Here is a 22878-nt window from a genome sequence, read left to right on the forward strand (position 1 = left end):
TAGTAGGCTCAGGACTAAGTTCTCTTCCACATCTTCATTATACTTATCCAATCATCCTACCCAACTTCTCATTTCTACCTTGGCAAAATCCTTCATTATTTCTTAACCCAGTGAAAGAAAGTGTTAGTCACTCAGTCATGTCTGACTCTTTGCAACCCCGTAGGCTGCAGCCTGCCAGTCTCCTCTGTCCATGTAATTCTCCAGGCAAGAATGCTGGAGTGGGTAGCCATTCCCTTCTCCAGGGGATCTTCCCAAGGCTGGGATTGAACCTGGGTCCCCTACATTGCAGGCAGATTATTTACCTTCTGAGCCACCAGGGAAATCACCCAAAGAGCTTTTTAAAAAATATTTGTGTCCAGACTCTAATCCTAAACCAATTAAGAGACTCTCAGAAAGTAGAGTTGGACATTGGTAGTTTTATATCTTCAAGTAATTTAAATTACAACTAGGATTGATAGCCATTTGCTTCCCCACATTCTCTTCAAGGTAATAGTCCAAGCTCAGGCCCTCAGTAGCTCTCTGGGATTATGTCAGTCGCCTCTAACTTCTCTCCAAGCCCATAATCTCTCTTCTTTAAGACCTTCTATCACTTTTTGCTGAAATCTCTGAAACACAACTTTGCAGTGCCCTGCTCATATAACTTCTAGCATAAAGTTCGATTGCTTTGTGTAACAGATAAAACCTTCTAGAAGAATGCTTGACAAAGTGCATACCATTTAGTAATTTGAAATATAGTGAAGATTTGAAAAAAAAATCAAAACAAATGTGAAACACTTCAGTCTTCTCTGTACCTATTTTCCATTGATTAGCATAGTGCCCTGAAGATTCACGGCATTTAAAAATATCCATTGAACAGATTTTAAAGACCACTTTAAAAGCTAAACTTCAGGTAACACCTGATTTAGCCAAATATGCTTGTGCCTAGTAGGAATTTAGTAAGTCAATTAGATGCTGGATAATTGTAATATTTATACTACTTTTCAGTATCACACCAAGTAGTGAATAAAATCTGCTACCTCTACCCTTTTTTCAAAGCATTCTATATATTTAAAACAATAGAGAAAGAAGGGAAGCAAGGGCAGGATGGGAGGGAAAGGAGGGTAAGGAAGAAAACAAGAAAAGAAAGGAGGGGAAGGCAGGTATGAAGTCAGACAGACAAACCTATACTTTAATAAAAACAGTAATGTTCTACTATGAATTCTCTATGTGGATAAGGGGAATGGGAGATGCCCAGTATAAGTCTCCCCAACTTTTCAGCTTCTCTAAGATGTCTTTCTTTTTCCTAATTCTCTCTACATAAGTGGGTCAAAATGAGAAACATCTCCAGGATGATAAATACTACTAGATATATTTGTACATGTTGCTCTGTTAGATGGATATATGATCACGAGAGTTTCCCTGGTGGCTCAGATGGTAAAGAATCTGCCTGCAATGTGTGAGACCTGGGTTCTATCCCTGGGTTGGGAAGAGCCCCTGGAGAAGGGAACAGCTACCCACTCCAGTATTCTGGCCTGGAGAATCCAAGGACAGAGGAGTCTGGCAGGCTACAGTCTGTGAGTCACGAAGAATCGGACATGACTGAGCGATTTCACATATGATCATGAATTGAGAAAATTATCAAAACTTTTAAAAGATCATGACCCAGTTAATGTCCCACTTAATTGCTGTGATACTAACCATTGTGTACTATTAAAAGCCACAATCCAATTATATAGCATTGTATATATGGGTCTTGCTAAGAAAAATAAAGAACAGTAACAAACTCCTTTTTTATTTCAACCATAGATACAGAATCTCAGACCTCTTCCTATCCATTAATGCCAACTGCAAATTTGAAATCTTATATGGTACTGGTTTGATGTTAAAACTGAAGGCTTCCATTGTGTTAATGCAATAAGAATGTATAAAAATAACTCTATAGGATATCATTCCATAAATAGAGAACTTCAAAAAAGTTATCACAAATCAAACACCTATTGACCCATACTCTGTGTTGTGACATATTGGAGTAGATATTTACCAAATTAATTAAAAAGAATAGGATCATACATCACATATTATTGTTGTTTAGTCCTTGGAAGAAAAGTTATGACCAACCTAGATAGCATATTCAAAAGCAGAGACATTACTTTGCCAACAAAGGTCTGTCTAATCAAGGCTATGGTTTTTCCAGCGGTCATGTATGGATGTGAGAGTTGGACTGTGAAGAAAGCTGAGCGCTGAAGAATTGATGCTTTTGAACTGTGGTGCTGGACAAGACTCTTGGGAGTCCCTTGGACTGCAAGAAGATCCAACCAGTCCATTCTGAAGGAGATCAGCCCTGGGATTTCTTTGGAAGGAATGATGCTAAAGCTGAAACTCCAGTACTTTGGCCACCTCATGGGAAGAGTTGACTCATTGGAAAAGAGTCTGATGCTGGGAGGGACTGGGGGCAGGAGGAGAAGGGGACGACAGAGGATGAGATGGCTGGATGGCATCACCAACTCAATGGACGTGAGTCTGAGTGAACTCCGGGAGTTGGTGATGGACAGGGAGGCCTGGCGTGCTGCGATTCATGGGGTTGCAAAGAGTCAGACACGACTGAGTGACTGAACTGAACTGACTGAGTCTCTAAATCATATCTTACACTTTTGTGACCCCATAGACTGTAGCCCTCTAGGCTCCTCTGTCCCTGGGATCTCCCAGGCAAGAATACTGGAGTGGGTTGCCATTTCCTTCTCCGGGGATCTGCCCAACCCAGGGATTGAACTCACATCTCCTGCATTAGCAGGTGGGTTCTTTAACACTGAACTACCAGGGAAACCCCAGGAACAAAAATAAACATACTCAAAAGTGTATGTGGAACAAGTGAAGTCTGAAAAGTTCTGTATTTGAGAGGATAGTATTGTACCAATGTCAATTTCTTGGTTGTATAAGATGTTATCACTAGGGAATGGTGGGGAAAGTGTACACAGAAGGCTTCTGAACTGTTTTCATAACTTTTTATAAAAAATCTTAAATTCAAAATCAAAGCTATTTAAAGTAATTTAAAAGGCTAAATCATAGCCATATTTGTTTTAATTAACACTCCCATATATTGTTGACCTTTGAACAATGCTAGGGTCAGGGGAGCTAACCCTCCTTGCAATTAAAAATCTACATATAACTTAGAATCCATCCTCGCTGTATGTGATTCCTCCATATCCATGATTTCACGTCCCTGGAATTAGGCTCAGATTGTGTAGTGCTAAAGTATTTACTGTTGAAAAAAATCCATGTATAGGTGGACCTAGGCAGTTAAAACCTGTGTTTTCAAGGGTCAACTGTATAATGAATTTCAAAGGATAAACAGTATATTCTTTTAGACAGTTTTTTTTTAATAAAATGAGTTTTGTATATTGCTAGCAAAAACTTGCCAGTTGTGCTCATAGTCAAGATGTAAGCAAGTGGCACAAGTATAAATATATCTATTTCAATTGTTTCTTAGCAAAGCAGCAACCCAAATATTGGAACCTTGTGTAAATGGCAAGATTTGCCATGGATTTTTATAAAACAATTAAAGAATATATGTCAGCTTTCCCATAAAATCAGAGGTTTTCCTGGACAGTAACTGAAGTGCTTTTAAAATAAAACACTGAAAAAACAGATTCTCTGAAAATAACTCAGGAAAGAGAGTCCATTTTTATATTCCAATTTTATTCACCTTTTCTGAAGAGTCACAACATTACTGGGGATAATCTAGTTAGTATATTTGAAATTCCATTTATTTTTTCTATTGATATGCATGTATTACACTTGAATATAATACAGTATTTCCAGTGTTGTTTTAAAGGACATAGTTTAAAAAAGAGAGGCATAATCTATAATTTCAAACCTAGGACAAATTCATAATTTCTAAAATAATATAATTTTCCACTTTGTTCCAAAGAAATTAATATTATCACTGATGCAGAAACTCCAGCACAACTATTATTCCTTTCTTTACAAGTTCAGACAGTCTTGAACCATTGCAAAATTCACTCAGAGCCATCTAATTGCATACATAATGAAAATGGAAGAAGAAAGTCATTCCATGGATTTATGGGTCAGTATACTTTAGTTCAATATCAAAAGTATACTTTACAAATTTCATATTTAACAAATTTTACAGTGTTAGTCATTCTGCTGAGAAAAGATTCTGGGTAATATATTGGTCTTTGAAGATTATTACCAATTTACCCTGGAGAGCTTTGGTCTGTAGGTCAGCCTCCATCATGGAAATCAACATATACATAATTGGCCATGTGAGTGAGTTTTAAAATCACAGAAGATACCCACACTTTGTCTAACATAATAGAATGTCTAATAGGACAATTTCTGAAGTATCTTCTTATCAATCTAAGATGAGTAAACACAGAAGCCTCTCCCTTTACAATCCTTCAAACTATACATTTACACAATATTATTACAGAATGGCTATGCAATGTCCATTCTTCTTTCCCTCCACATAACAAATGAAGCAAAATAAAAGTAGTATAAAATTGTACATTCTGTGAATAACTTAGAAAAAAAGTACATACGTGTTTAAGGCCTTGAAATATTTGTAAGATTTTCCTTTAGAACTGAAAACCACAGATGTTAAAAGGACTACAAAAACGTGGACAAAAACTGACCTAAGAAATTGTTTGAAAGGGAAAACTAGAAACAAATATTTATAAATTTGAAGCCAAGGAAATGAACAATTTACTCTACCAACAGATTTGAATAAACAAATAGGCATTCAAACAGTCCTTGGAATCAAGCAAGAGACAGTCTTTTAAAAATGAGATAGAAAGGACAGTTTAAAAAAATATTAGAAGAAATCTAAGCAAATAACTTTTGAGCTAAGAAATCAAAACCCACATGCATCCATGGCAATTTTTTGAAACTGAAGGTTACCTAAATACTTGACTGCTCATTGATGATTTCTGTGAAGGGAAAAAGTAAAGATAAAAATAAAAGAAAAAGTTCACTTAAAAAAAACAAAAAAAAAAACTCTGAAAGGGAATGTACTCTAGAGGTACCAAATAGGAGTATATAATGAAAATGGTAATTCAGTTCTAACTACTACCTATTTAACTGACAGAGAGCTGCAGTAGTGTGTTAGCCTTGGGGAAACATGTCAGCTTGTCTACACATTCTTATATGATTGATGTTTTCAGATAACTATAACTTGCCAACAATAATTATTATCAATGGATATATATTTCCATTCCTTTAACAAAAGCAACTTTAAGATGTTAAAACATGTAGGCTTTCAGAGCTCCAAGGTTAGGATACAAATTAAATTGTCTCAGTCTACACCATGCCAGAGGAGAAGTTTGCAAAGGAAATGTCACTGAAGCCATGTACAATCCTAGCCAGTGAACACAGGACCCAGGAACAGGTCCATGACAGAAGGCCAGTGCACTTGAGAGACTTTCAGAAACAAGAAAGGCAGTCACATTTGGGGCCAAGAGCCCAAAGGGTAGGTGTCTCTGATACCATCCAGAAATGCCAACTCTTCAGGGAGCAACTTCAAGTTCTTTTTTTAAGTACAATTATACAAGTTGAACACAGTTCAAATCTGATGAAATCTTCATGATACTGAAGTTCATGTAGGACTTCTAAAAAGTCTTGATTCCAAGAAGCTGATTATGAGCCATGAAATCCCCCAGAAGTAATAGACTCCAGAGTGCCACTTCGGAGGTGTATAAAATTTTTCCTTCAAGATCACCTATGAATTATGTTTGTATGCATATGTTCAATGTAATCAACCTTGAGGATCACTTGATTTCACCTTGGTTAATGGGTTACCTACAAAGAAAAAGAAAGTAGAATCATTTCATATCTGCTATCATCTTAAAACTCTACACAATTAAGTATTAGAAATGAATAAGTAAAAACTCCAAGTGCTGGTATTTGCTATATTAAATAAATTACTGAATTTTAAAGGACTACCATATTTAGGTATTTCTAGCTTATTAAAATTATTTCTCTATTCTTTCATAATATTTTTGAGAGCCATTTGCAGTTATCCAAGTGACTCCAACAGTGACCAGGAAGATCTCAACTGGAGAAGTTACCCCTTTTGGACCCAAAGAATGATTCTGGAATCCATGTTCTTTGCATAGACTTTGTGAATATAACCCAGAGATCATACACCATGCCAGGAGTCAGTGAAGCAAAGACTTTTTTTCTTAGGAATCCAATCAGACCACATCTTCAAGAAAGCCCTTGGGATTTCATTCCATAAAAATCATTCTTGAAAGAGTTGACAAGTTGAATGCTTATTTGACTCAACTGCATTTCAGAAAATCCACTATTCATAATGCAAAAAAAAAAAAAAAATGGGGGAGAAAAACAATTATAGTACAATCCTATACCAAATTTTAAGGTCCCCAAAATTTCTCATGAAATTGATTAGAGCAGAATTATTAATGCTATTGTACATATTATTGAGGCAGAATCATGTGGATTTTCACAGGTACTCAAGTCAAAAGAATGTTTATTTACAGGAAAAAAAGAATAATAGCTAGAATACCTAATATGTACATAGATATCATTATATGTATGCAGAAGAAATATGATACAAAGAGAGACAAAGATTTCTGCTGTGTAATGAATTTCTAGTTATGCTCTTAATACCATGGTACTTAGGATTGCCTAACAGTTCTTTTCCAGTGATGCTTACAACAAAAGTGAATTTTTAAAAATTATTGTGGATATTTTATTTTTATTTCAGTAAGTAACATAGTTACTTATCTTTTAACGAAACATTTGCCAAAAGACAGGTTTTTGTTTCGTTTGTAGTTTGATCAACTATGAAAAATAAAAACATAAAGTAACAAGATGTTGCTCTGCCATGGCTGGTTTCAAATTACAGTATAAAAGAAAGGTGTAAAATTCAAACATGTATATTCTGCATGGAGGCAGCAACCATGTTTGTGTCTCTTTGGTCAGTTTCATTCCCAAAGGTAGAGCTTCTGCCTGCAAATCTGTAGCTTCTTACTCCCACTCACAGAGGACCGAACTGATGATGGAAGGATACAAACATAATGGGCCTGCTGGCCTCTAGAGATTCTGGGAGCAGGGGTGTCTTAGACAGGGCAGCGATTTTATTATCAATTTGTCTGCCATTCAGTGATTACTTTACACAAGTTCTGTGAAGGGCTCCAAGTCTGGGAGTCAGTGTAAGAAGAATATGGGGAGGACATATATTTCTGTGTGTCATAGCTTGCTAATGAAGATAGCTCATCATTGTGAAAAAGACAGAAATTTTATTTTTATGATACACTTTTTTGACAAACATTGATTTAACACAGTTTTTGATTTCCAGTGGCTGAGAAAATTCACCTGCCTTTTCTGAGAATTCTCCTATTGGTTGCAGGAAGAAATCACTGTGAAATGTAATATGGGCACCAGTGTTTGAAATGACAGGAATAACGAAGAGAACAAATGATTTAGCCTCAGGAGAGGTTCAGCACTCAAGGGACACGCTGCAACAACTCCAGGAAAGTGAGTAACACGTCCTCTTGAACTACTACAAGCCCAGATTCTAAGTAATCTATTGGTGGGTATGGCGGACACAGTCTTACATCTTCATTCCAAGGTAAGCATTTTGTTCTGCTGGTTTATATAAAGCTGAGGAGTGAGTCTCTCAACTATTTATGTATTTAAAGCTTTATTTTCACATAATTTTAATTTCAATTTAATTTCATAATTTCAATTTCAAATAATTTTAAAAACAGACATCAAATTGACAGTATAAAACCAAGGACTTATATATCTGAAATACAATTTTCCTCCATCTCAGTAGAGGAAACATAAGTATATACAAACACAACTATACAATCCAGATCCTCATAAATGTACATTTATATTATGCTGTGAATTATATATATATGTAATTTACATTTCTATCAGCTAAAATAATTGCTAGAAAACTAAGCTTAACTCAAAGAAGTAATTGTCTAAATAAGCATGGATTGAAACAATGAAAGCTTTTCCTTATTCCCTATTTTTACACAATATTTCCTAGTTTTTTAATCCTAAAAAACCCCCACATTTTATGAGATGAAGAGTAACAGACAATTAATTCTAGGTATGATTTTTGTACATTATCTGATTATGATCAGAGGGCTCCTGTGGTTGGGCATATAGTTGCTGGGTTTAGGTCAGTGTGGCTGTGTCATGCCATATCTGGGCCCCTCAGTTCCCCATGTGCACAGCAGAATAATCCTGCGGGCCTCACAGTGTTCCTGTGACGATCAAGTATACTTATGAAAACCTAGCTTTCTCAACTATAAAGTACCATAAAAATAAAAGTTTTAGAGTTGGGATCAGTTTTTTTTTTCTTTCAATACATAAATCTTTAACAAGAGAACCACTAAAAGTAGAATGAGAGGATCCTACTAATAGACAAGTTAGAGGACTGCACTTAAGGAATTCAAACAGAGGCTGTCATAATTTGCCCTTTTCAATGAACTATAAATATGAACATAAATCATCACCCTCCTTGATAACCTCCAGATTTGTACCAAACAAAATGGCAAAGCCAAAGATTTTAAAACAGGCAGATGATTCTGAATACAGGTATATTATCACCCATTTTCATCATCTAATATGCAAGATCCAAATAACATTTTAAAAATAATTGTCTAAAATTTAATACAAAAAAATGCATTTATGGTTTTTATGCTCATTAAGTCCAAGTGACTCATAGTTAAATTCTGACATGCTAATGGGGAGAAACGATTGCCATTTTACCTTTTATAGATGATAAACTGAAACTTCATTTTTTTTTAACTGAAATTTCTTAATATGAGAGATCTCAGGCAATACTTATACAATTCAACATTTAAAAAATTTTCTTTCACTTAAAAGTAAGTTTTTAGTACACCAAATGAAACACTGCCTTTTTTTTTTTTTTTTTTTTAGAACTTAAATATTATTCTCTTTTCACTCAAGCCCTATCTTTTGGACGAGGCCAACTAGTAAAAGTTTTACTTTCTAAGGAAGCTTTTCAGCAAGTTTTCAGTGACTAAAAGCAGGAGGTTGCAATAAAACCACTTTTACAGGATAGGAAATAGCATTTACTATCATGAATTCACTGTCTTCTCATTCTGAGGGCAATAGATATAAAATACTGCGTGAGAGAGAGAAATGGTCCTACGATCATTACGGATACGCCTTGAGCTTCATACACCATAATCACTGTCTCGGTAAATTTGCCTTTCCAAAGGCAGTACTCTACACAGCTGTTCTTTTTCATGCAACTTTTATTTGTGTGTGCTGCACACCAGCCAATTCGGTAAGTGAAACTGCTGGGCTGCTGAACACATGCAATACTAATTACCATTAGTATTATTATTTCTAGTTACAAGCACAAAGCTACCTTGGTAATGAGCCACTGGGATGAAGAAGCTAATCTGGTAACATTCAATAAGAAGCACCAATTATTTTTTTAGATGAAAGCATTCATTTATTTCTTCCAGTTGAACAAATCTATTATAGGGCTTTCAGATTTCTCAATAATTTATGCTAAAATCATGTCTTTTAAGTCTGCTCACCAGTTTAAATTGAGAAACCAAAACCAGGTAAATGGCATATTTGAGATTAAGTGAAGTCAACTATTTTAAAATTGTGTGTGCTCAGTTGCTCAGTCATGTCCAACTCTTCGCTGTAGCCTGCCAAGATCCCCTATCCACAGATTTTTCCAGGCAATAGTACTGGAGCAGGTTGCCATTTTCTATTCATACTGTATTAATTTTGTATTTTGACCATTGTGTTATATCCTCTGCCTATCTTCAAGGTAAAATAAATTTAAAAGGTTAAAAAGGAAAAATATTCAAGAATCTATTCTGTCCCCAAATGTAAAAGATGCTTTGATGTTTCTATACAGTTCCTAAAATCGTTATATGTATGGAGTCTACAATTCTTTTCACCCTGTTTAAGTCATGCTGATTAGGTTACCAATGGGAGACAGTAGACTATGGGGAGAGACATAGTGACAAGGAGTGTGAGCTCTGCAGACAGACTGCCTGAGTTCAGATCTCTGACTTATCACTTCCTCACACTGTGGGGTTGAAATAAATTATTTAAACTCCCTGAGCCTTAGTCTCCCCATATGAAATACAAAAATGGTATTATCAGCCATCATAAGTTTGCTATTGTGATTAAATCAGATAATCCCTGCAAAGCATCAGTCCAGGCAAATGCTTTTCAAATATTAACAGGTGGTAGTAATTCCCAACTAAGACTCAAAAGGTGATACATAGGATATCTATGGCAGAGGACATTACATCTTGTTTCTCTACAAATATTGATTTAATTAGTTAATTTTCTGTCTTATAGTAACTGAATTTGCAATCATTCATTTCATATGCTGTTAATCAAAGTCATATGATGGTAGTTATATATAAAGAAGAAAGCACTATTGTTTTGGTTGGCTTTGGGAGAGACTGTTGTTTCAGACAAGGTGAGAGGGTATTTAATGGTCAAAAAGAATATACTTTGAAGTCAGGCTGTGTAGGTTCAATGTTTCATTCTGTTGATAACTCAGCATGTGACCTCGAATAAGACAGCTATAATATTAGTACCTACATCATAGGGTTGTATGAGCTGAGGAAAAATAAGTTAATTAGTCAAGTGCTTATATTCTAAGACTTTCCTGGTGCCTCAGATGGTAAAGAGTGTGCCTACAATGTGGAAGACCCAGGTTGAATCCCTGGGCTGGGAAGATCTAGAGAAGGAACCCACTGGTATACTGGTAACCCACTCCAGTATTCCTGCCTGGGAAATGCTATGGATGGAGGAGCCTGGCCGGCTACAGTCTACAGGGTTGCAAAGAGTAAGACATGACTGAGCGACTAACACAAAGAATTATATTCCAAGGTACATAATGAGCATTATGTAAGTGGTAACTATTATTATTCAGATATGGATACATTTCTAGGCAGCTGAATGCACTGAATTCTTAGTTTTGCTCTCAATTATTTCTGTGCATACGTTACTAGTCTTTATAGGCAATTCCATTATTGGTCTTTCTGATGAATCAGCTGCCATCAGACTCTGAATGCAGGAAAAATATTTAGGAAATTAGTACTGTACTTTAACCATCTAGGCTTAAAAATAAATGTGGTATAATTATGCCAAACAAAATGCATATTTGTAAATTTCCTTATTCATTATGGTTCTTCTGATGTATTTGAGTTCTATCCCACATCTTAGATATTTATTTTTTCAATTTTAGACATTCACTTTGCCCACCTATATAAGTTTGTGAAATCAATGCCAAAACTCTACAATATACATGTGAATCTTATCATATTAGCTTAATTTACAAAATATTCTTATTTTTCCTGGGTGGTCACGAAAATCTTGTTATGGGGAACTATATTCCTTTGAATGTAAAAATAAGTCACATATACAAAATATTAAAGACAATGCCTTATGAAGATTACAAGTCAATTTCATTGTTTAAAAAGTTAAATTTTTGCTAAAATATCTGTGTAATAAGAGAAACACTTATCTTTAGACTGATGGATATTCTTTAAACAACTGGAAGGCAAGGACTATGTAGCTGTATTTCTGAAGGGAGGCAGTAGGTTGAAATGCAGTACAAGTCCAATTTTTACAATACAACTGCTTAACAGCATCATAGGCCCCATTTCAAATGAATGTTTTAATAAATAAATTTAACTTACTTGATATAGGTGTAAAGGAAGACTAGAATACCCTCACAATCCTAAATGCTGACTTTTTAAATTAATTTCTTTATTGAAGTATAATTGACATACATTATATTAGTTTCATGTGTATAACATAAGGTAATCTGCCATTTAAAATCTTTCTGAATCAGTAACTGGATTCTTAAAGCAATCCCAATTTTTTAAACCACTAAATGCTGATTTGAATGAACTTTTCTTGCTTGGAATATAATTGCTGCTTCACTGCAAATGTATTTTTTTAATGTAGCTGTTACAAGTACATGAATTAAATTCTTGCTTCACTCTTTGTGTACTAAATGTGCAATTAAAACATCATTACTCTGCAGTAGCAGGCTTTCTCATTTAAGCAGGAGAAAAGCTGCCATTCAGTTGGTTGTAATAGTACATGAATGCACTTGTGCTTTCTTAAAGCACCTTATGCAATGAGGTATTATGAAATGAAAGTTTCCTATTGGTCTGAAGTAATCATTTAAGAGCAAGCTGACCAGACAGCTTTTAAGTATAGATGATGCAATATGAGGCAATGACTTACATGAATTACTGTCATAAACATGTACATCTATATAAAAAAGTAAGCTTCTATTTTGCTTTCATGGTGTTGGAGGTGATTCCGATAAGCCCTGAAACCCACTGCATTTTCATATCCTAGTTTAATTTTCCTTCCCAAGAATGACTGGTGCTGTGGATTGGCCTCCACGTTTGGGGCAAAAAGCCAATCTACTTATCACTTCAGCTAGGGTCAACATTACTGTGAATTGATCTTGTTATCTGTTCTAGGAATTCTCAGAAAAATGTAACAGCCTTGGGCAATTAGAAATATAGTCATTTCAAACAATAGAGCTGTAGTTAATTGATTCTATGTAGGTGTACCACAGTGTGGGTCCTAGTATGGAAGCAGAAAATGGCATAGTCTTCCTAGACTTCTGGGAAAAAAAAAAGAAAGAAAACAGAGCCCCAGATTGACTGAGAAGAGGTGGCCTTGTACTGATAAGAGTTTATAACAGTGATACTACCGTCTGGTTTTTATAACTCTGAACAAGTCACTTTAAAAAATCTCTGAATCTCCAGGGTTCATTCACACATGCCAAACAAGTTGGCTGGACTCAGTGAGTTTCTGATTCCCTTCTGTCCCCAAACTCATGACTTTTCTTAAGGACTAATTCAAAAGAGGATAAAACATTATCCTGATTACTTAAATTCATGGGTGGTATAGCCACCATGTAGACTTCATTTTTCTGAAAAGCCTATATTAGAATGCAGAACTAGTGAGCTTTTTACCACAAATACAACATCTGTCAGTGGCTTTCAGCTTCCTGTGCTGTGCCAATGAAGATCTCTACTAGAAATGAATCTTGGGGAACAGATGGACTTGCACCATTTCTTGGAAGTTTGAAAGCTGTGCAGTGTGCCTGCCATGAACTCTTTCTTCTATGTGAATCAGGAAAGAAGATGACTGTTTCCATTGCTGTTTATGCACATTCATCCACTCAGAGGCAGATCAGCTAACATTAACTGTTAGCCAAACAAAACCTTCCCTGGTTTCTCCTTGGGTATTTAATAATTTCCTTTGGGACATTAAGAAAATTTTAAAATTTTCTTCTTCTCCTGGTCCTGCACCATACACATTCTTACATTTACTCCAGATGGAAAATGACAAAAAATAGATACTTTTGAAAGACAACAGTATAATGGGGTTACACTGTTCAAACTTGATGGAAACATCATAAAGTCCTTAAAATGGGAGCAGTTATTTTGAATGCTTTGAGGAAAGCTGATAGATTTTTAATAATATTTTTCTGCTGCTGCTAAGTCGATTCAGTCGTGTCCGACTCTGTGTGACCCCATAGACGGCAGCCCACCAGGCTCCCCCATCCCTGGGATTCTCCAGGCAAGAACACTGGAGTGGATTGCCATTGCCTTCTCCAATGCATGAAAGTGAAAAGTGAAAGTGAAGTCGCTCAGTCGTGTCCGACCCTCAGCGACCACATGAACTGCAGCCTACCAGGCTCCTCTGTCCATGGGATTTTCCAGGCAAGAGTACTGAAGTGGGGTGCCACTGCCTTCTCCGATATACTATTAATAGCAAAGTTTACCTATTTTTAGAGACAGTTGAGACTCTGAATGCAATTGGAAAGGCACTTTACCTAAGTTTGATTGGTTCATTTTTTTAGACTCACTTCTCATTTATAAAGGAAGTATTTGAATGGATAGTTTTTATCCAATTTCTGTCATAAACACTTACTTTAAAAATTTATATCTGCTCAAGCATCACAGTCAAGTATTTCAGCCTCACAGCACATGAGGGCTAACAGAAGTAAGCACTAAAAAGTTATGCTTAAAAGATGATTTTAAGATAAGTGGACTTTTGGAAGAAGGATTGAAACTTTGAAGAAATCTGAGTTACTGGTATAGGAATTACCAAGAGCAACATTTTCTCTTAGCTTCTGGTTGGTTGAGTTATAAATGTAAGTGGCTCTTGGTAACAACTTTTCCTTGAGATACTTGTCTGCATAAAGAATATGCCTCTGTCGTTTTGAAAAGAACTTGGTGAAATTTGTGGAAGCATGAGGCTAGTACCATGCCTGAAGCAGCATATACTCTTTTTTCATCCCTATATTCTGCCATAAAATTAAGTTTAGAGATGACCACTCCACATGTGGTATATCTTTGGAAAAAAATCATTCTCTAAGTTAAAAAAGCTAGAATTCATTTTCTGAAGGTCAGGGCAGCATAGGCAGTGATGTTTAATATGTCGGAAGTTTCTGCTTTGTTTCTATTTCCCAGATATATGTCTCACTTTTTTAAAAATAGTCTTAATCCAGTAGTCTCAAATTCCCAAAGTTGATTAAAATATGAATCTTTAAATCTAACCAGTTCTAATTACCTAGATGCTGGTATGACATAGCTTATTCAATTAAGGGGCAATTTAAACATACAAAGAATGAATGATTAGGTAAGAACACAATCTTCATTTGGCTTATGGAGATTAGGTAAAAATTTGATGGTTCCGTGCTTTTCATGCTAATTTACAGACTAATAGGCAGGTTGAACACTAACAGAGGTCCACTTATGCACTCAGAGTTTTTGTTTCTGTTCTTAGGAGAACAATATATTAGCTACAGGGTCTTTGTAGGTGACAACATTCAGCTGACCAACAATGACATTGGCTATTTGTGGCCAGTTTGAGGGCCTCCTATTAAAAAAATGATGCCTCCCCTTTTCCCCTTTTTATGAAGAATAATTCAGAGCCTTCTTTACTGACCACTGAGGCAGTTCTGGAGTCATTTTGAATCTTTACTCCTTAATGAAACTTCTGTCCCTTCCTTAGAATGTCACCAACGCTAGGATTTGCCACACTAATGCTCCAACATGGAGCCAGAACATTTTTGGATGTGGAAAAATAAAAAAACTGTCATCAAACACAGCAGAAACCTTCTCTTTCTACTCCATTCAAATTTGAAGAGTTTTACACGTTTGCCTAAGGAACAAACCCATGTCAGGTATGCCACTGTTAAAAACATTATTACAGGAAACAGACCTGGGCAAAGGGGAATATTTCAACAACCATAAAGGGATAGCAAGACAATAACTTCCTTTACCTCCATAAAAACCCACACAATGGGGACAGTTTTGCATCTTTCCTAGAGGATTATAAACTCTTAGAACATTCTTTTTATTTCAGAGAAACACATACCCATAAATAGGGCCCAAAATAAACAGCTCTTACAAGAAACTGATAAAAGGATAGTAAGCATTTCTCGTGACTATTTTGGGAAGCATTCTGCACAAATGTAAGAAAGGAGTTCATTTAAAATCAAGGACGAAAGTGTATAAAAATCAATAGACAACCATTTTAACATAAAAGGGTAAGAGAATTGTAGAATTACATTATGTAACAATATTCAATTAGAATTCGCAGACTTAATATTTGCAATCGTAACCATTCATAGGTTGCCTGCACATCCATATCTACAGTAATTTGTAATTTGCTGAAGCATGAACCTGAATCATACCTACTTTAATGCTGATAAATGAGGCCATGTCATTTACCCAGTGTGTCTGGCCATCCATGGCCTTCAATTCTCAAGGCAGCTTTGTGGTTCTCTATCATCAACTGTGTAACCCCCACTAATGGTCTGAATGGGATTCATGACTTTTTTCAGTTGTAATTTATGACATTTTGTAGACAGACTTTCGAAAGTTTTCTTTATGATCTCTCTTTCCCAAAGTACCCCCAAAATATAAAACATGTACTACTTTATTTTCAAATATTTAAATATTTGACAGTATAACATGAATAATAATAAATCACCTGAAGGAGTGGCTAGTAATCAGGGTCAGATAACAGAGAGCTTTGGTAAAATGAATCAAAAGTAAAGAAAAACATTTCCTACATAAAGTGAGAGTTCTGGATAGTTAAAATTAATAGCAGAAAGATTAATCATGTCATAATATAAAAAGATATTTTCTAATTTTGAAAAAAAAAAGTGAAGTGAAAGTGAAGTCGCTCAGTCGTGTCCTACAAACAAAAAAGGGTCTTTGTGCAACAAGAACAGATCCCTCTTTCCCATCATTATCACCTTGGCCTCTCTCTACCTAACCAGAAAATGTGAGATAAAAATGATTGTCTGAGGAAGAACAGAATTTTGGGTTCTAGTCACATTTACTTTATCCAGATATATCAGGGCCAATACAGTTATGAAGTGGGTCAATGTCATGACTTGCCATGGTCACATGTGACTGAAGGCAAAGGGTGAAGTTGGAGAAAATTTAGAAGAGCTTCACATTTTTCAGAAAAAGCAAGGGACAGATGAGAAATACACTAATTCATATTTCCAGGCCTCCATTTTCTTCACATTGTTCATAAACATGGAAAGCCTTATAGGAATGTTCTTTAATTTCATTTCTCCCCATTGAATATTTTTAACAATGATAGCATTTTCTCCAGACGTTTATCTCTAATTAGTTTCTAGACCCTAGTCATCTTCTTAATCAGTTCCCCCCTCTGTCTTATTGTTACTATCTTAATCGAAGCCTTTATTCTGGTTTGTGTGGTTGGAATAACCTCCTAATTTGTCTCCCTGAGTGGTCTCGCGCCTTGGAGCTTCTCCTCCTGTTTGCTATCATGATCCTGAAAAGAAAAGGCTATAAAAATGTCCTATTATAGAAGGAAATCTAAATTCTTGCTGGTAATACAGACAGTCCTTTATGATAAGACCTCAACCCACCCAGCTTCATCTTTCCTCTTCCCACCCTCTTCAGAGATACACAGACCCAACTCCAGTCACACCTAATGATTTAATCCTCCTAGGACTTGATATGCCCTATCTCCTTATCTTTGGATACATTTTACCTTTGCCTAAAATATTTTCCTTTCAAACCCCAGAACAAACTTTACCACTTCTAATTCATAAGCCTTTGTGATTCATCCAGTCAACATACTAGATGGAAAACATACTTTTTCCATACTTCTATTATAAAACCTATCTTATTGCATTATGATTATTTATTAACCTGTTGGTTTCTCTCACTCAACTATGATGTACTGAAAAAATATTAGCATACATTTTGTTTCCTCAGTGCTAAGCAGTATTTCATTCCAGGTACATAAATGATGCCTGCTGCTACTGCTGCTGCTGCTGCTGCTGCTAAGTCGCTTCAGTCGTGTCCGACTCTATGCGACCCCATAGACGGCAGCCCATCAGGCTCCCCCGTCCCTGGGATTCTCAAGGCAAGAACACTGGAGTGGGTTGCCATCTCCTTCTCCAATGCATGAAAGTGAAAAGTGAAAGTGAAGTCACTCTGTCGTGTCCAACTCTTAATGACCCCATGGACTGCAGCCCACCAGGCTCCTCTGTCCATAGGATTTTCCAGGCAAGAGTACTGGAGTGGGGTGCCAAAATGATGCCTAATACTTACTAAATGAAAGGATGAAATGAGGAATGGGTAGGTGGATGGATAAATGAACAAATTAATGTATGAATATAAGGGAAAAGTGATAAGTAATTTCAGAAGGGAAACTAGAGATACTATTTGGATTCTCTGGGAAGAGCAAGAGGAATGATTAAATGACCCAAAATGTCAGTACCTCCATTTAAAAAAAAATTATGATTATTCCCATGATGCTGTGGTTTCAGAATTTGAAATTATAGATATGCATGGGTCTTGACATCAGCTTCACATTTGTACCTCGGATATTTAAATTTATTCTCATTTGGAGAAGGTCTGATTTTTAAAATGAAATTAATTCAGGAAAATAATAATGCAAGAAGATAATAGCAATCTGTGGTGCTTTAATTGGTTTTAGACTAACCACTTGGGATGTAGGAAATGTCCAAATAGATACATCAAGGTTCATTCTGGCATATTCATTACAGTTAATATTTCAGTTAAAAATTATCCTAATTAAAAAAAATCACTCTCTTGAGTAATTTGCATACTTCTGCTTAACACTGTCAGGATATTTTCTCATGAAATACTATGTGGTGACAATTACCCTGCATCTAGATATTACATGTTCACTTGCATCAGGTATGGTGGTACAAATGAAATATCAATTTTCCCATGATGTAACAAAGTAACAGATACCATGAGTGCTTTGCTCCCAAAATTCTGTACATGCAATCTCTCTGTCTCTCCACCATACATGCTATAGACATACTAACTTAATTTATAGCCTCCATATTTAAGATGCCTGACCCTTCCAACCACCACTTTATTTTTTCAAATAAAGAGACTAGTATTTTTAAAGGCAAACAAGTTCATTTTTGCTTAGCAAAATGCAGCTGACTGCATTTTCTGGTCTACACTCTAATGCCAAAGACAGTGAATCATTCTGCTGCTCAGGGAAAGCTGGAATCACCCTTCCTTTGCATTCATTCCTCAGGTCATAATTGCGGGCATCAGTAGACAGCTGAGTGCACGTCCATTTTCTTTTGCAATCCTCATGATTATTATGTGAGATTTTTCAACTTTTACAATTTATTGTTAGTCTTTGTTACTAAGTACTATTATCTCCAGTTTATAGTTGAAGAAACTGAAGCTCAGATAACTTAAAAGTGAAGCTTCTCAAAGAAGCATATAAGTGTAAGTGATACTCTGGGGGCTGTGATCCCTATTTGGGGGGCTTTAAAACTAGTGAAACAGGTCCTGAATACCTGGTTCTTCCATTCATTTGTTTGACTAATATTTACTGAGCACATAATAAGTGGCAGGCACTGTCCTTTGTATGGGGGGGGGGGGAGGGGCGGGGAATCACTGCTCCTGTGAAACTGACAATCCAGAGAGCCAGACAAATGACAGACATGACCAGTAAAATTTTTAAGTATGTTAGGCCATGCCAAGAGAAAGTTAAGAGAAACAAAAGGATTTTTGAGGCAGGGATATGCAAGTTCAGTTAGATGGGGAAGGCTTGCTGAGAATGTGAAATTGCAGGAAACACCCACAGAGATAAGAGAGCCAATCAAGCTGACATCTGGAGGAAGAACATTTCAGGCGGAAGGAACAGCATGTGCAAATGTCCAGAAACAAGAAAAGTAAGAAGGGCAGGGTGGTGGCAATGGAGTAAGCAGTGAGGAGAGTGGTAGCAGATGAAGTCACAGATGTTTGTTCATTTGTTCATTCATCTATTTCTTTGTTTATTCCACAAGTGTTATTGCTCCTATATTACTAGGATAAAAATGTGCAAAGCAGATACTATCCTTGTTCTCATGGGGGCACAAAAAGAAACCATATTGAAGTTATCAGAAACACACATGGCTTTGTATGCTCCTCCCTCTAGAAGCCTCATTCCTGGAAGTTGGACCTGGAGAGAGCCTAAGTACATACGTGAATGAGACCACGATGACTTCTTTTCATAATGGACTCTCTTCCTATTCAAATATTTATTCTTATAACTTAGAGGGCTACTGTTCTTTCTGTTTAGACAATGAAGGCTTGCAATGTTTTAAGGAAGAGGGTAGTGAGGGACTATATCCACACACATAGGGCAAGCAACAGAAGTTTTTCCTGGCAAATGTTTTCCACTGACTGGTGGCAAAGAATTCCTGCATAACATGACTTACATTCACTCCTACTGCAGCTAAATTGAGACATTTCCTAGTATAGAAAACCAATCTAGAAATAAGAAGGTCACTCATCCCTCCATTGTAGCATTTAGTTTTCCATGTCTACAAGAAAAGCTTTAAAGCCATGTTCCCTCCCCCTAACTATTCAGCTGTTCTTGAGCTATTGAAGTTAAAGAGAAATGTGAGTTCAGTCATGAGAAAAAATACCATATCTCTGCTTTTAGAAGATTCTGAAAGAAAGAGATGGAAAAGCAGCTAAACTAATATCTGAAGTACAGGGGAAAGAATATCTTAGGTACTACCCCGTCCATGGCAAACTCATTTGAAATGTGTACTAGAGGGAAAGCCAAAAACTATTTGGTCCATTTAGGCTCTTCTACTCAAATATTTATTCTTACAACTTAAAGGGTAGATTGCCTGCATTTCATCCCAGCTCCATTGCTTATTAGCTCTGAAACTTTGGGCAACATTTTCATTTCTCAATCTCCTCATGCGTAAAATGAAGATAATAATCATGACTATCTCATGACATGTTTGTGAGGATTAAGTGAGCTAATACGTGTTAAGTGCTTATAATACTTCTTGATAATACTGAGAACTTAGTTATTTTTACTAATTCTAGTAAAAAGGGAAGTAGCATGCAGCAGTAATGTATGCAGAAAGTCACTTATGTGATTTCTTCATGAGGAATTAAAACTTTTATTAGGAAATATCCCTCCTTAACAGTAATTGTTGCCACAAATTCTTCTTTACTACTAGTATTACTGTATCACTTTTTGTTAGGTTAGTTTTTACATAGTGTATCTTTTCTGAGTTGTTTTTTTTTTTTTTTAATTTTGTTTTCGCTTATTTTTATAGTTCAGAGGCACTATATATAACAGGTACTCCTGTTAAATAACATATACTTGTGTTTTGATTTTTTGATCCAGATTGACAATCATTGTATTTGCCTTTTATTAATAATTGGGTAATTCAGGCCTGGGGGATTTGGTATAATCACTGACAAATATGGGTTAATAACTACCAAGTACTTGCTATTTGTTTCACTTATTTTAGATTCCCTTTTCCTCTCCTTTGCCTTCTTTTGTTAACACTGACAGCTATCTCCAAGGCTTTAGTAACTCCCCAGACTGGACTAATCTCTCTTGCTCTTCACCACCACTTCTCCACCCTTTCCCCCTGCCCCCCACCCCTTGACCTTGGATTCTAGACTAGATGCTCTTCCCTTTCTTGTGGACTTTTCAATGCCTCCAGGTATACCACCTTATAATTTGTCAAATTCTTTAATCTCCTTTTGGGGGCAGGAAAGAAGAAAGGGGCACCTTGACCATATTACTAAATATGCATTACTAAAAGTGAAAGTCAAGTTATGTGGGATCAGTTTTAATGATGAACTCAGTGTTGATTAGTCATCCAACAAATTAAGTAGCAGTTAAGATTTACTTTGGTATTTACCTGCATCATACCTCTGCATTATAATCAGGTTTAACCCAAGTCTTCTCTTCAAACTTACTTTCATCTAATGCTCAGACTAGAAATTAAGTTGCTTATACTTGGACTGACTATATTTTCTAGTTTTCCTTGGATAATCCTGATTTACACCTGTCGTCCTGACTTCCTGTTGGGTCTACCCTGGAAATAAGGCCTCAGGACCATAAATTCGATTATCACCTATGTAGAGTAATTACCCTTATTGTGGAAATTTGAATTTTAGTAAATAATTCCTGAATGTTGGAATCTTTAAGCTATGAATGAATGACTCTCTGATACAAGAATATCAGCCACTGAAATTCAGGCAAAAAGGGAACATAACTTGAAGCATAAAACATTTCTGAAACCCATTAAATCACATGAAATTGCTAATAAATTTTTAAGGCTGGCATTGAAGAAGGGTTCCTAGATATAGCTCTGTACTAAGTTCTTCAACCTTTCCATCATAAAAATGAGACATAGAGGTTGTAATGTGAAAAATTGACTATAATATTATTAGTTAGTACTGTAATCCAAGGTCATGAACTCTGAAAAACAAATTAACACTATTGCATAGACTATTACTTTTAACATAAAATATTTGTTATAACAAAAAGGCAAATAGGCTTTGTACAAAATCTAGGTCTATTTCAAAACACTGTCTTAAGTATAGGGTTCATTTCCTGAATTTGGGGGGTTATGTCTATTAGTTTATAAGTAAAAATTCTATTATGATGGAACTTTCCCAATTTTGCCCAAACTTGAAAAAGGCAATCATTTGTAAATTTCAATTTCTCCCAATTAAAAAAAAAGTTTATATGTTTGACTCATATGAATGCTCATTAACTGATGATGAGGAGGAGGAAAATGATGAATTTAGGATTTTCAGAAAATTAGGCAGGCAGTAATTATAAGCAATGGTTAAGAGCATGGGGTTAAGAACATCAACCAGCTGGGGAGCTTATCCTGAGGTAGCTATTTGTCAACTGTGCAGCCCTATTATTTCACTCTCAAAAACCCCTCAGTTTTCTTCCCTATCAGTTCAGTTCAGTCACTCAGTCATGTCTGACTCTGTGATCCCATGGACTGCAGCATGACAGGCTTCCCTGTCCATCACAAACTCTGGGAGCTTATTCAAACTCATGTCCATTGAGTCAGTGATGCCACTCAACCATATCATCCTCTGTCGTCCCCTTCTCCGCCCTCCTTCAATCTTACCCAGCATCAGGGTCTTTTCAAATGAGTCAGTTCTTGGCATCAGGTGGCTAAAGTATTGGAGTTTCAGCTTCAACATCAGTCCTTCCAATGAATATTCAGGACTGATATCCTTTAGGATGGACTGGTTGGATCTCCTTGCAGTCCAAGGGACTCTCAAGAGTCTTCTCCAACACCACAGTTCACAAGCATCAGTTCTTCAGCGTTCAGCTTTCTTTATTGTCCAACTCTCACATCCACACATGACTACTGGGAAAACCATGGCCTTGACTATATGGGCCTTTGTTGGCAAAGTAATGTCTCTGCTTTTTAATATGCTGCCTAGGTTGGTCATAACTTTTCTTCCAAGGAGTAAGCATCTTTTAATTTCATGGCTGCAGTCACCATCTGCAGTGATTTTGGAGCCCCAAAAAATAAAG

At 36.1% G+C, this 22878-nt stretch overlaps 1 protein-coding gene across 12 annotated transcripts in view; it reads right to left on the minus strand.

Annotated features, from left to right (window-relative positions):
* Positions 1-3654: 3654 nt before the first annotated feature.
* The window catches only part of TAFA2 (TAFA chemokine like family member 2), a 582804-nt gene continuing 563580 nt past the window's right edge, over positions 3655-22878 (minus strand). For all 12 annotated transcript variants that reach the window (XM_055579232.1, XM_055579231.1, XM_055579230.1 and 9 more), the window contains one exon: positions 3655-5793. In XM_055579232.1, the coding sequence (XP_055435207.1) occupies positions 5782-5793 (12 nt within the window). In that variant the 3' untranslated portion in view covers positions 3655-5781. The remainder of the gene's footprint in view (positions 5794-22878) is intronic.

This window comes from Bubalus kerabau, chromosome 1, assembly GCF_029407905.1.
Source record: "Bubalus kerabau isolate K-KA32 ecotype Philippines breed swamp buffalo chromosome 1, PCC_UOA_SB_1v2, whole genome shotgun sequence".
NCBI lineage: Eukaryota > Metazoa > Chordata > Mammalia > Artiodactyla > Bovidae > Bubalus > Bubalus kerabau.